At 44.2% G+C, this 14559-nt stretch overlaps 1 protein-coding gene across 2 annotated transcripts in view; it reads left to right on the forward strand.

Annotated features, from left to right (window-relative positions):
• Window positions 1-14548, forward strand: part of pnocb (prepronociceptin b) — a 25860-nt gene extending 11312 nt beyond the window's left edge. For both annotated transcript variants that reach the window (XM_026142466.2, XM_026142467.2), the window contains 2 exons: window positions 3351-3606; window positions 13622-14548. In XM_026142466.2, the coding sequence (XP_025998251.1) occupies window positions 3469-3606; window positions 13622-14275 (792 nt within the window). In that variant the 5' untranslated portion in view covers window positions 3351-3468 and the 3' untranslated portion in view covers window positions 14276-14548. The remainder of the gene's footprint in view (window positions 1-3350; window positions 3607-13621) is intronic.
• The last annotated feature ends 11 nt before the right edge of the window (window positions 14549-14559 follow it).

Below are 14559 nucleotides of genomic sequence, written 5' to 3' on the forward strand. Positions count from 1 at the left end.
TAAAACCTGTTTAGAGATGCAAATAACGGCGCTGGACTTTTTGTTAATGAGATGAATTGCAGGGCATTAAGGGGTGCGCGAAGGGGGGGGGAAGAGGTGTCCAGGTGATGCAGGAAACACCGACGGCAATCACGCCTGTGACTGGCCGATCCGTGCAAATCTTTACAGCCAGCTCACTGTTACATCTGCTACGCAAATCTCGAGACCGCCCGGTCCATTAATTGTTAATATCCACAAAGTAATAGCCTTCATTCAAAATGGCCAAAGCAGCAAGGAGTGGTGGTAATTTATCCCCATCAGAGCTTTTAGGAAGCCTGTTCACCACCAAGCAGGCGCAGGAAAACCCCCCATCAAATACTGATCTCAAATATTTCTGTACGACTTTAAATCAAAGCAAGTCACCGTGTGGGGAAGAAAGCATCTTTGTCATAGTTCAAAAATTCGTTTGGTGCGCCCGTTCGCCAACACGTGGGTTATTGCACGCCCCGAGCGGCGCAGCGGCGTTCGTTACATCAACTTTTCAGAACCCCTCATGTGAAGGAAGCTCAAACATTTTCTGTTCAGGCTGTAAATGTGTTTGTCAATGAGTCGAAGTGCGGCTCTGACTGCAAACAGCTTCTTCACAAAATGTCTTTTCAAGGCTTTTTGAGTCAGTTTGAAACGTCCTGACTCAAACGAGTGACGCCGCAGCGTCGGGGTTGACCTTATGTAACCCTGTCCTGACACGGTGCAAACACTGGGACTGCTCTACATAGATTGCATATCTGCATGTAATGCTGCGCTGCTCGACCTCACAGATATTCAGGCCCCAGCTAAAAATTATAATAATGTTTTTAATGAGCCTTTGAATGTGTGGCGGTCCATTATCTAGTTACCAAAACATTTCACTACAACTATTATTAATGAACAAAACTCCTTCTAACAGTATTCACATGAACACGCTGTTTGAATATAATTAATGTGTGAAAGGTGGATCTTTGTGATTCTGACGCCTGTCGAAGGCCGACGCCATCACATTTTCCTGGTTTACTCGTTTGTAAGAGCTGCTTACAGGAGAGCCTAACTATCTGAAATGGGCTTAGTCAGCAGGCGACCAAGTGATCTTAGCAAAGCAAACAAACAGCTACCCTAATGACTTCCCATAAAACCATTTCTACTTGTGTAAATGGGCTGGAGTCACACATGACTGCTTTCAGATGCTGCTGACTACGAGTGGAAATGTAACAAAGTGGAAACGCTAATATTGTCCTCCGACTCCCACAAAGCTGGTACGCTGTTTAAAATGTAAATAAAAAGAGAAAGCGGTGATTCCCACTCTATTCACACGAGAACACAGAAAACATATCTAACGGGAAAAATCGATCATTTTAAGAAAAATATTGGCTCATTTTGTTGATTTTGTTGAACGCGTCTGAACACAGTTGGTAGACTTTTCCTCTTCTTTTAGTTTGTAAATGGGAACCGAGGAGACCCACCGGGGAGAGGAACATCGTCCCAGTCTTCTGTGACTCTGGCTGCTCTGCAGGTCTGCCACCTTCCCCAAACTTCCACGACCCCCTAAGTAATCGTGCACGTGCAAACAGCTAGTAAAGACTTAAAGACTGAGACCAGCAGCGCATCTAATAGCACGAGAAAACGGCTGAACGTCCTTAATATCCTCCTTCCCTTCTGCTGATTCACATACGTGACTGTGTGGTTCTGTGCTCCCCTTCAGTTTCATACACCTGTAAGGTTTTTAGCTCTGCCAAGCAGGTTATGTTTTTGGTTGCATACGTGTCCTTCTCTCTGTAAACGTAATAGCGTGAGAGGTTGAATCCTGGTAACATTTTGTCGAGGTGTACAATCCAAACTTTGCTCGCATCTTAAGACCTTATACGTCCACACTAATGCGCATCGTTTTCTCTCCGTTTTGGCCTCCTGTCCACACCGAGACACATTTTCCTCAAGGAAAAACGCAGTGTTTTGAAAACGCTCTCGAAAACGAATACGTTTCAAAACGGTGCTGTCGCGTCGCAGTGTGGACAGCGAAAACGCAGTTTCTAAAACGATGACGCGTGTTAGTCATGTGATGCAGTCATGTGACCAATTACTGACAGCCCTATTGAAGATTAACATCAGTCTGCACGTGCTTCATAGAGCTTTTCTTCAAACTCTCACTCGCTTTTGCAACTTTGTGCTTTTGTGTTACTCGCAGCAACAACTCCAGCTCATTGTGAGTCCATTTAAAAACTCGCTGCTTTTCCTCCACATTTCAACGAAAGTGAATAAGCCGCAGACAGAAATGAGGCAGGCCGAATCTTCTTGCGTTTCACGCATGCGCAGGACTGGTACGTAAGTGTTTTCAGATGTTTCAATGTGGACGCACAAGTCTGTGAAAACGACTGAAACGTGGACGCGGAGCGTTTTCAGACAAAAACGCAGTTTTCTAATCTATCCGGGCCGGTGTGCACGTAGCCTGAGTTGACCTTAAAGATTTACTGGTGGGAAATCTGACAAATTTACAAACTGTGATTCTTACAAGTGTGGTGTGTATCGTCGATATATAGCAAGTACTTCATTATTAGTATTTCTTATTTGACCTCTGACCTCTCCTTTAAGGTCAACAGATTGAGCAGCTCCAGCAATAAAGCTGTTAATATGTGAAAAACAGAGAACATGTTTCCTAAACGTTTATAGTTTGGCAAACACGAGCATGAGGGCCTTGGGTGCCGGCTTTAAGCCTGCAGACAGAGTGTGGAATATTTCTATCAAGCAGCAGCAATCTATGCTGCTCTGTTTTTCTCTTTGTTATTGCTGTTATTGGCTGATTCGGTGGTGCGTGGCAGAATAAATGGGGGTCAGACAGGTAGAGCCCACACCAGATGATGGGGTCTATCTCACCGGTTATTCTTCCTCAGCCTGCGCACGCGTCCTGTCACACATTTCTTCACTGCTAGCATATTTTTTGCCTCAACATTGACTCTAATGCCCATTTTATCATCGTCCAATCACTGTTGTGTGCGGATTTCTTGCTGCCTCAGGAAATGACCTGTGTTGTAGTTTCAAGCTAATCTGTGGAGGCACATATGGGCTCTTACTAATCTCCAGCCTGCGGTGTATGATTTCGATCTGCGATCCAACCCTCCAGCCTGCACAGGATGATTCCTGTCCACTGGAAATTGCCCATTTTATCATTTATTGCCTCAGGTTGTGCTCTCTCTCTCTCCACCCACACTGTCCATTTCCTGTTATTTGATGAACACTCTCCCACCACCAACGCTTCGACTGGCCGGCCAAATCCACCAAATTATCCCTGCGAGTTGGAATTCATGCAGTATTCCTGTCAGTCTGTCCGCTCTCTCTCCCTGCAGGCTGGACCCAGATCCCACAGCTTTTACCTCCCAGATCCTCCAGCTGCTGACTCCTTGTTTTGAACTCTTCTGTTTGCTGGGCTCCTCTTTGTCGCTGCCTGTCTGGGTGCGCTGAGCGATGAAGATCCCTCTGTGGTGCCTGGTGGTCCTGCTGGCATGTCTCTTCACCCCTGGATGCAGTGACTGTCAGGGGCAATGTATGGCCTGTGGACTGCTCCTGCAGCAACAGCAGCTGGAACAAACCTTCAACACCATGGTGAGCACATGTGTGTATCATTGTAATTCTGTGTGAATGCATGTCAACACCGCGGCGCATGTGTGCAGCTGCAGCGAGCCATCAGCACCCTGATGGGGCCATGATGGTGATCCAGTGAGTTATTGATTAGAGTGTCTTTGTAACGCATCGTGTACAGTTCGATGGTCCTGTGTGTGCTTTGTTTGCTCTGTAATGTAACTACTTATGTTGTGTTTTTGCGTTGTCTGGTTGTCATTGTGCATAAGCTTTCTCTGTGTGCTGTCAACCATTTACATTGTTGTGTTTTCACCTCAAAAACAGCAAGAATATTTATTTTTTCACAAGAATTAAGGTATGAAGCATATTTCAATCAGTCACCAAAACATCCATCCAAAATATTTCATGCAGAGCAGAATTGTGGTGGCAACAATAATTAAGAATAGTAGAAATCCAGATTTCATGTCACAAAGGGACATTGAAAGCGCTTTATAAATAAAGTTATTATTATTATTATTATTAGTCAACAGACTAAAGAACAGCTTCTTCCCGGGCTGTCAGAACTCTTAATGCAAGCTAAGAGTGTGTAAAGACTTCCCCAACACATCCACCCTGACACTGCTGTGGATCATCTATATGCAATATCTCAGTCTTTCCATGTTCTGTGCAATTATTTTGGTCCCAGTCTGTTTCAATGTTTCCTCCACATACACCATGTATATAGTTCCACTCACATATGTATACATATACACTGTTTTTTATTTTATTCTATTTATTTAATTATTTATTTATTTTCCGCCTTCGTTGTATATTGGTTTCTCTTCTTCTTACTTTAGCACCTTTGTGGTCCAGCTACCCAATTTCGCTGTGCAAGAAACTGCACAATGACAATAAACAGCTCTAAGTCTCTAAGTCTTCTAGAAGTGTGCGTTTGCAGGATTTTTACCAGCTCATGCAGAGTCTCGATGAATGACACCATGTTCCACTTTGTACAGTGCTGACACTGGAGCTGCTTCTGCTGATTACTTTATTACCTGCACAGGTGACGGGAAGAAGCAAGCAGGCTGAAACTGCGGGAAAGGACGTGCAGGGAGCAGGGCGGTTATGCAGTGGTTATCACTGTGACAGGGTTCTAGGTTGGAGCCTCGTGTGGCTCGGTCATTTTTCTGTTGCCTCATTGCTCAGAATTAAACCCAGGCATGTCAGACTAACTGGTGAAGTGTGGACGTGTGGCTCAGTGACTCCTCGTCCCTCTGTGCCTGTCCCGAGTGAACCTGTCTGTGTTGTCTGGGTAGATGAACATCAGGGGATAACTGAAGTTTCTGCAAATCATGATGTGGGGACATATCTGACAACCAGCCAAGCTCACATTCACACTTATGACCAGTTTAGAACTGAAGTATCTGAATTTCCAAACGCTCCTTCCAGTTCTCATCTACACATGTTCCCCCCAGCTGTTCGTTCTTGTTTTCGTGCCCCACCCTCCCTCCCACTTTTATTTAGTACATGGTAGACTTGTAGTCAAGACCGCCTAAACTGAGACCAAGTCGAGACAAAAAAGTTTTTAAACTGCAGCCAGATGCTGTTTTGTTTACGGGTGTCGGGCATATCTATGTGTTTTTGCGATGCACTCGCACAGCCCTCCTCACCGCTGTCCACTGTCTCACTCACTGAGAGGACAGACACACACTGCACTTGACTGTCATGTCTCTCACCCTCTCTGTTTTTCACATAATGATACTATGTGAAAAAAAATGAGGATAAATTAAGTGAGGAGCCGGCTCTCGCTTAATGGGAGTCGACTCTTCAGAGTCGCTGCAAAGCACTCTCCAAGCACGGCTCTTGGAGCTGATGCCTTTGCACATGACGCATTATCAAACGTTACGTTGTGTGTCATGGATACTAGCGGTGCAACGGCTCAAAAATCTCACGGTTCAGATCGGATCACGGTTTTAAGTCACGGATCGGATCAATTTTCGGATCAGCAAAAATAGAAAAAAAAGACAAAAATTTGACTCGCCGTTTATTTATTTAAGTATTTTTTGCCTATTAAAAAACAACTGAAGACTCATTCCACTCACTTATATAAAAACAAATTAAGGTGCAATATGGACATTATGGACCAAGCTGGGCATCCCCTGCACATGGCCATAAACAACCAGAGGAGTCTGTTCAGTGACAGGTTGCTTCTCCCAAAGTCAAGGACCAGCAGACTTAAAAAGTCCCACACGCCATCAAACTGTTTAACTGCTCGCTGGAGGGGGGGAAACAAGGGGGGAACAAGTAGCTGTAGCGCCTTTTCCCTGTGCAATAGTTTTTGCTAATATCCAACGGTGTAATAGACTCACAATACTTGAAATGTGCTGTTCCCTTGTATTCTTATTCCTGTTTATTCTATTTATCCCTTTTGTATTCTCTGTATTTATAAATGTGTATATTTGGTATATTTCTGCTCACATTCTGCAACTTCTGTCGGTGCTGTGCTACTGGAAACTGAATTTCCCGGAGGAACCCACCCGAGGGATGAATAAAGTTTCATCTAATCTAATGTAATCTACAGGGCAGTGCAGGGCTTTGTATCTACCACTCCGCTGTGATATAACGAGCGGTCACGGTCACGTGGCTTTCCGTTGACCTGGAGCTCCACCCATTTGTAGTTAGAGCAACAGAAGATGGTTGGAACAGTTCAGCCATAACTTTAAAGTTCTCCTGTTCATACATGCTTGGAACGATCTTGTCACTGAAGTGGACGCGCAACGAGACATCATAGCGTGGCTCGAGCACGTTCATCGTAGTTTAAACTGCTTGTTTTGCACAGCAGAATACGGCCTCCCGTCTGCAGCTAAACACCCCAGCAGCTTCTGTAATAGCTTTGCCCGGTCGGGCTGGGCAGCAAAGGGCTGCTTAAATACCGCAAACTCCTCTGCTCCTCCACTTGAACCGCTAGCGCTGGCCATAACTATCGCTGGACAGACTGACCACGCCACCATACGCGTACTTTTCTTTTTCTTTTTCGAATCTTCGGATCGCGTGCGTACCGAACCGTGGAGTGGGATCGGTGCGGATTTCGGATCAACCGTAATCCGCTGCACCACTAATGGATACCGTTGACTCCAGAGGCGGAGCCAGACATTTTATACACCCGGGGCTTAGCCGTAAAGGGTAGTATGCATGTGGGATGGGGGGGTAGGCTGTTTTGAGTTTTGTTCAAAAAAGAATCTCTTCATGTAGGAAAAAATATGTCACATATGCAGGACACCTTAAACTAACTTTTTAATTAAGCAGCGAGACAGAACAAAGTCGGGGCTGTATCAAGACACGAGGACTAAACCCCAATTCAACCAGACCCAGAACTGATCCAGAACTAAAACAGGACTACAACAGTTCAAAATCAGGACTACTGAGGACTTAACCAAGACAGAACCAGAATCAGAACTAGATGATAGCAGCACTAAAAACCATCATAGACCTGCACTACACTTATTTTTTAATTCTACCAAAGTACAATAATTATTTAGCCTTGTTGTGCAAACAAGCTGCAAAACTTAATAAATATAGAATTTGAAAAGTAACAAACGGTATCTAAAACGTTACACTAGGCACTGGATACATGTTCTGATGAGTTTGGGCAAACAACATGTGACTAACAGGTGTGTCACCTGCTCTTGTTCCCTCCCTGTTCTGTCCTCCTCTCTCTCTCTCCCTCTCTGTTCCTCTTGTTTTGCATAGAAATATACTGAACAACATACAAAGTATAATATATAAAATAACATCTACCTTTTTTCTTTGAAAGAAGCTCCTTATGTCCATTGTTGTGTTCATCAGTACATAACTCAAACCGATTCTGTGCTTTATTTAGCCGTGGAGGGAAACAACTGAAAATATGAAATAAACACACATGTGAGCTGAGACTCTCTAAAGAAACAGCATTGTTGTTGTTCGGCTTTTCATTTCGCCATTTGTTGATTCACTCGAAGAGCAAGTAACGTAATATGGGTCAAGTGATCAGTTTGACATCAATCTTTTGTGATTCACCGTCATATTTACATTATTTGTACAGTACGAATGATTTGCTTCGGAACTTGGTCGAACTTCAGCTCTTCTCTGTCTGCGCTTCTCCAACAGCAAACTCGCAGGCAGCAGCTTCTCCCCCCTCGCTCACATGCTGTGCTCCGTCGCCTAGTGCCTGAGCTCGGATCATACCAAAATTAGGGGGGATACTCGGTGTATAAATGCTCAATCAACACTCTTTTATTCCATACAATTCAACACTTTATGAGCATAAACCATCTGGATGGGGAGACATGCATGCAGAGGGACACAGCAAATCTCAAACTGGTGGAGGGTTACTCAAACTCTTATAGCCTCTAGTGGCCCCCACCTAATCGTAAAAACCTAAACATTCACATTCTTTCTAACTCCTAGTGAGCCTGACTTATGGCCTTGGCTCCCTATTTTGTCTGCCTTCAACAACAGTGGGGGTGAAGCTCCCGTGGAATGTGCTCTGTCTCCTCTACTATCAGAAAAAGTCCTGACTCTCTGAAAACAGTATTTCTTATAACTCAGCTAACCCTAATAACTGTAACAGTTATCACCTTTCTCTAATTCAGGAGAATACTACAAACTAAAACTACATAATAATTTCACAATCTTTAATTAGGGGTATAACATAGCATAAGATAATATTATAATCCCACAATAGATAGACAGACAGACAGACAGACAGACAGACAGACAGACAGACAGACAGACAGACAGACAGACAGCACTCTTTATGCTGGAAGTGCTTATCATCTCCTGTGTGGACAGGTGTCAGAGCAGAGTGCCAATATTCTTTCTGTGCCAATGCACAAATGGCAATTAGTGTTATAATGGGTGGTTAGTGCCAAACAAAATATCTACACACACACACACTTGGGTCATAAGAGCCAGACTTAGAGTAACATAACATCCTAAAACCTGAAAAAAATACTTCCTATTATTTTTCTCTCATAGCGTTGGGTTAAAACTAAAGAAAGCCACGCAATGCACAGTGACGGTGACATGATGGAGACACTTTTATGCAGAAGGGATTAGTGTTGCTTCTCTGTGAGTACCTACAGCACCTGTGCAGTTCTTTGTGACCATCAGGAAATCCCGGCCTCTACAGTGGGAGGATGTGATCGTTCTCCGAACTGAACCCAAAATTTCCACGCGGCACAGAATCTCATTCCAAGCAGTCTGAGAAAAATCAGTGGGTAAAAATAGTCGGTGGGTGTCCACGAATAGCTGTAGGACGGCTAATTTAGCTGATAATGATGCAGAGGAAAGACAGCTGGGACCTTTTTGGAAGTTGTAATAGACTGCCTCTCAGTATCATCAGCCTGGGCCTACATCGCTGACTGACACATTTGATCAGCACCTCATTGTGTTTGCCGCCATCCCATTGAGCCACAGATGGAATCCACGGAGCAATTCCATTGTCTCCCACTCCAGACTGAGAGTGTGTGCGTGAGGCCGCCGCTGTTTGCTATAATGTCAGGACCCATTGATTTATTTGTGCACACACCTACACGCCCGTACCCACACACACAGATTCTACCACCACATTCATTACTTACTGTCATTTTTTTAAATGCCAGCTTTTGTTTACATATGTGCTAATTACCTGTGATGTGGCTCTTAGTCACGGAGTTTCCTGCCTGCTCTCGTTTGTAGTTCAGCTGTGTGAAGGTGAGAGTGTAACCAGGGTTACTTTGTCTGTGTTTGTCATTAGCTGCCAGACTTTCGTCCAGTTAAAATCATTACTCTGTCTCATTGCTCGACAGAAGTGTGGGCGTTGCTTCCCTTATGCGTATTTGCAAACAGCCACAGCTGGTTCCTGACGCACCTTTGATTGTTGCACAGAGATGTTGTGAGGCCTGGGGGCCTCATGCTGAACATTGTAGAGATCTGCCACACTCCCTGTTAGAACTGGACCATTAGCTAAGTTAGCTACTGTATGCTATCAGCCTACGTTTAAGTGTTTTTACACAAAACAGTCAGAACAAGGTGAACAGCTCTGCTCTTGGTCCCAGCAGTGGTTTGTATGCTACACTGCACAGCTGTTCTGACTTTGCTGCACAGCATGTGGTGTCCCAGGTGGTTAGCTCTCCAGCCAAGCTGGGTCCAATGGCTTTACTGGTGGAAACTCAAGAAACAAATTATCATCTTGAATCTTTATATATATATATATATATATTTTTTTTTATACTTTTTCAACATGTTCAAAATAAAGATTCAATCAATCAATCAATCAATCAATCAATCATCAATAGTGCTGCTTTTTCATACAGGAATATTACATTTCACTTAAGAATGTCTCACACACACATCTCTCTCTCTATCCTTCAAGCTCGGGTCCTCTAGCAGAGGCCTGGGAGCTTGAGGGTCCTGCGCAGTATCTTAGCTGTTCCCAGGACTGCGCTCTTCTGGACAGAGATCTCCGATGTTGTTCCCGGGATCTGCTGGAGCCACTCGCCTAGCTTGGGAGTCACCGCACCTAGTGCTCCGATTACCACGGGGACCACCGTTACCTTCACCCTATATATTATATTATATTATATTATATTATATTATATTATATTATATTATATTATATTATATTATATTATATAACTACCATAAATCACAAATACTCAGAATTACAATACAATCACATGTAAAGAAAACCATGCAGTAAATAAAGGTGCAGGCTGGGACCTTCCCGTATTCCTCACATTTCCTTGCTGGAGAATCAGGATTTTTTTAAATTGCAGTGAATTTCTCCTCTGGGGCTGACAGATCGTGTAGTCCTTCTCTTTCATCTGTTTTCTCTCTTTTTTCATATCAACTTTGATGATATGATATATTGATATACTATTGATAGCGATAACCTTCGCTAATCGTCACCCTGATGGAAACGTTTTGGAAAGGTTTACATTGGTTCGATTTCTTCAGCGGGACTTTGTTACCTGAACATCTTCCCTGAAGAACTGGATCTGTGCACTACATCACACAGCAGGCAAAGTGTGACTTCTTTGGCTCTCCGTCACGTACACCATTATCAGTCACTCCTCACAGGAACAACTCTTTTGATAAGATGTTTGCAGATGGCTTGTGAGCACAAGCTGGCTCATAACATGGCCTTTGGCATCAAGGTGGGCCTTAAACTCTGATCTGTCCACCCCAAGATTAGGTAGCAAAGTAGGAGCTTTTCTGCTGCTTCTCTGATCAGTTCAAAGAATTTAGTACATCAAAATCTCAACACTGTATTTAAGAGCCAGCCCTGACCCACCTCCTCTGTGAGAATTAAGCCTTTGAAGCGAGCTCCTCTTGGAGAATTTCCTCAACCGTTTTATCCTCTTGTCCTCACGAGTATATAAATCGTGGACTGTGTGCATGCACGCACTTCCTCCGCTCATAAACTCCTTTAGATTGCTCCATTGATCCGCTGCGGAGAATCCCCTGGTGCGCTCATTTCATTTACGATGGATAATTAATTTCTGTTGATAGATTCACAGCAGAACTCCCTCTTCTCTGCTTCCTTTGATGTGAGCAGGTTTCTGATAACAATGCAATTTATCTCGTTTGAGCGAGATTTGACGAGTAAATGGGATTTGCTTCTTACCTCAAACTGAAATCAGCAAGCTTGGGAGTTTGGGAAAGGGTGAAAGAGAAGAATACAGTGACCTACTGTCAGCCATATATGGATGCAAAATATAGGTGATAAATATATTTGGATATACTAAACAAGAAAAGCCGTTGTTGCATCAAAAAAGCTTTAAATGCACTTCAAATGTTCTTCATTGGTCCTTGAAGTCAGACTATCAAGCGTCACGACTATGACAGGAAAGTCATTAAGACGAGGTGGAAATCAGCGCTGACAAACTTCGCTCTATACAGAAAAGTTCAGTTCCAAATCTTTAGGAGCGGAAACAACGTCTTGAAGCTGAAGAGTCATTCGGAAATAAATAGTTGTCAGCAAAAGACATAATTTACCTGCTGTCCTTCAAACAGCCTCGCACTTTTCTCCAATTTTGTGCTGTCAATCATTTTGCAATAGTCGATGTCACATTCGCAGATCATATATGCTGAACACAGCAGGAACCAGGCCCATTAACTTCTGTGACACCCGAGTCATCAAGGTTAAAAGGAGGCTAGTTCAGCTGACGCCTGCACTAAAACTAATATAGTAATGCCATAAAATCATGGCCATACAATTATTTTGTGTTTGGCTGTTTGACTAGAAGAAAAGCTATTTGATTAAAATGACTGGCTAGCTTTTACATTTTGTTTTCTTTTTGGCTATAAACTCAGTGCATATTTTCACAGCTCGGGGACTCGGGAAGCAGTCATTAGTCTCATCAGACTTTTTCATATGAGAAATAGTTGAATTCACTCGATGTAATATAAACAGTTCAGCTTCTAGTCAAAAAAACACATAATTATTACCTGACTCTCGTTTATGGGCCACATCATTTTCTGTCTCATGAATCTAACTTTGTGCCACAAAAGGAAGCTTTTTCCCCGTGAACATGTTCATACATGTACCGTGTGTCATATTCAAAGGCAGCATAATGGGTGGATGTAGCCACTCCTCATTTTGAAGCTTCAGCATTAGCGGTGTAGGCAGCGCAGGGTTTGTCTTTTAGAGCCAGAAGTGACCTTAAAATGTTTGGAGAGTTATTCATCAGCTAACGTTAGTTAGCTTGGCTAGCTAGCTGAATTAATAAAATGCACCGAGAAACATGCTAGTGCTAATTAGTGCTAAGTAACAGACTCAGCAAACCATTGTTTTAGTTTGATGTTCTGTTAGAAATGCTCCAAAAGGAACCAACAGCAAAGAGAGACAGTGAAGAGCTCTGGTGTAATGACTGTCACCGCTCTACTTAACGTAGCTTCAACAACTCTTCTTGGCATCGCTCATCAAGTGTTTTCCTTCTGGAGCTCTATTTTTACGCTTCTTCTGCATTCCTCAGCCATCCTCTCAGTTTCCGAGATAAACTAATTTTTCTCCCTCGTTAGGCTCCAGCTTCACATAAAACTCACTGAGCCTTTTCCTTTGCCACCTCTGTCTTTGTCGCACGTCTAGCCTCAGAGGACTAGCCCACTTCTTCTCTGCTTACCTCTTCCTTTGAATTCTTCCCCGCACTTCCTCAGTCAACCACCAGGTTCACCTCCCCTTCTCGTCCAGAATCATGCTGCAGGCTGCCATCCAATGCACCCCAGCTACCGCACCCCTTACACCACCTTGCAGTTTATCTCTTTCAGACTGCACCTTTGTGCGCCTTCCTCTCTTATTCAAAACCGTCTTCTTCTTGAAATATGTGGTCACCACAGCCATTTACATCCTTTTTGCAAAAGCTGTCCTTCTGCATTTCTCTAAAGAAGTACAAAGCGCACCGTCTCACCCCAGGAAACCTTACAATCCTTCTTTGTAGGATTCTTTGCTCGTAGCTTTAAGCTTGAATAAATATAATGATCCAAATTACCACTACTCCTAACAACTAGCAACTATAACAGCAGTGCTAGCTAAAACTCTTTAAATATCAGGTCAGAAATATCACACTGCTATGTTTGCTAAGCAGCGCTCGAATGTAGGAAATGTGAGGAAACAACCAGTAAGAGATCAATGGGAACACGCACATGTTCAGACAGACAGACAGTTTATGTGTGTTAGACTTGAAATAAGAGCGTCTGCTCTCTGCTCCGTTATTTGTCCTTTCCATGATTTATGTTCTAAGGAAAGAAAATTTGTGATTGTAGAAAACGGAGATACTTCAGGCCTTGTCAGCACCGTTACGTTCGACCGTCACGTTGCTCTGGTGTGTGGACTAAACACCTGCAATTATTTGCCAGCCCAATATTCTCAGCATCCTCACTGTCACCTTCTTTCTTAAGCCTGATTAGCGCTTGAATGACTACAAGTAATTAGGGGACTTCAAAGTCTCTGGGATCTTTGTTGTGTTTTCATCAGTTAAACGTCAAAAAGACCCCTTCGGATCGCCTCACCACGTCACTGTTTCTCTTCCCTCTGCAGGTGTGTTTGTTGGAATGCGAGGGTCGCATCTCCTCTTCGCTGACGTGGGACGTATGCAAACGCGCTGTGAAGCTATCGCTCCATCCTACACTTTCTGAAGGAGGCGCTCTCTTCAAGAGAACGGGAGAGGAGCTGGAGCTGACCTCTCTCGACCTGAACTCTGACAGTGAACTGGTGCAGTCGACAGCTGCGGAGCGTTTCCAGGAGGGGGATCGGGATGAGACACCCTTCGAGCAGCGCAGCGTCCAGTATGACTCATCGCTGCTGGGATCCTCTGAGGAGGGGGAGGGCCTGCAGAGTCTGGATCTTAGTCTGACGGATGAAGAGCAGAAGCCCAGAGAGGAGAGGAACGTGGAAAGCGATGGCCAGCTAGAGGCCGGTGAAGGTGAGAGTTCAGAGGGCATCGCCTTATCCAAACGCTTTGGCGGCTTTCAGAGGGGGCGCCACGCATACAGGAAGCTGCTGGGCTCATCGATGAGGCCGCTACAGAAGCGCTACGGCGGGTTCATAGGCGTCCGGAAATCTGCCCGCAAATGGAACAGTCAGAAACGGGTCAACCAGCTGCTGAGGCAGTACCTGGGCATGAGGAGCAACCGCAGCGGCAGATTCAACCCCATCCCCATGAGCCGCCTGTGGCGGCAACACAAACTGTAACGCTTCCGGGGCGCCGCCTCTGCTTACCTCAACCTGTCAACCATTTTTTTCCCACAGCAGCTCACTCCAGTTTGAACTGTGACGTCATCAGAAGAACAGACTCCGCCATCTTGCCCCGCCTCACTTTGTGTCTCCAAGTAACAAAGAATGTTTTGACCGTGATGTCCTTCCTATTAACCACATTTACATGCCATTCTGTGAAATAAAAGAATTCGAGAAGTGCAATTGAATATATTTTTGTGTGTCGGTATAATAAAAAGTGGCCAAATGAGACTGGAGAACTG

Source organism: Astatotilapia calliptera, chromosome 15 (genome assembly GCF_964374335.1).
Source record: "Astatotilapia calliptera chromosome 15, fAstCal68.1, whole genome shotgun sequence".
NCBI lineage: Eukaryota > Metazoa > Chordata > Actinopteri > Cichliformes > Cichlidae > Astatotilapia > Astatotilapia calliptera.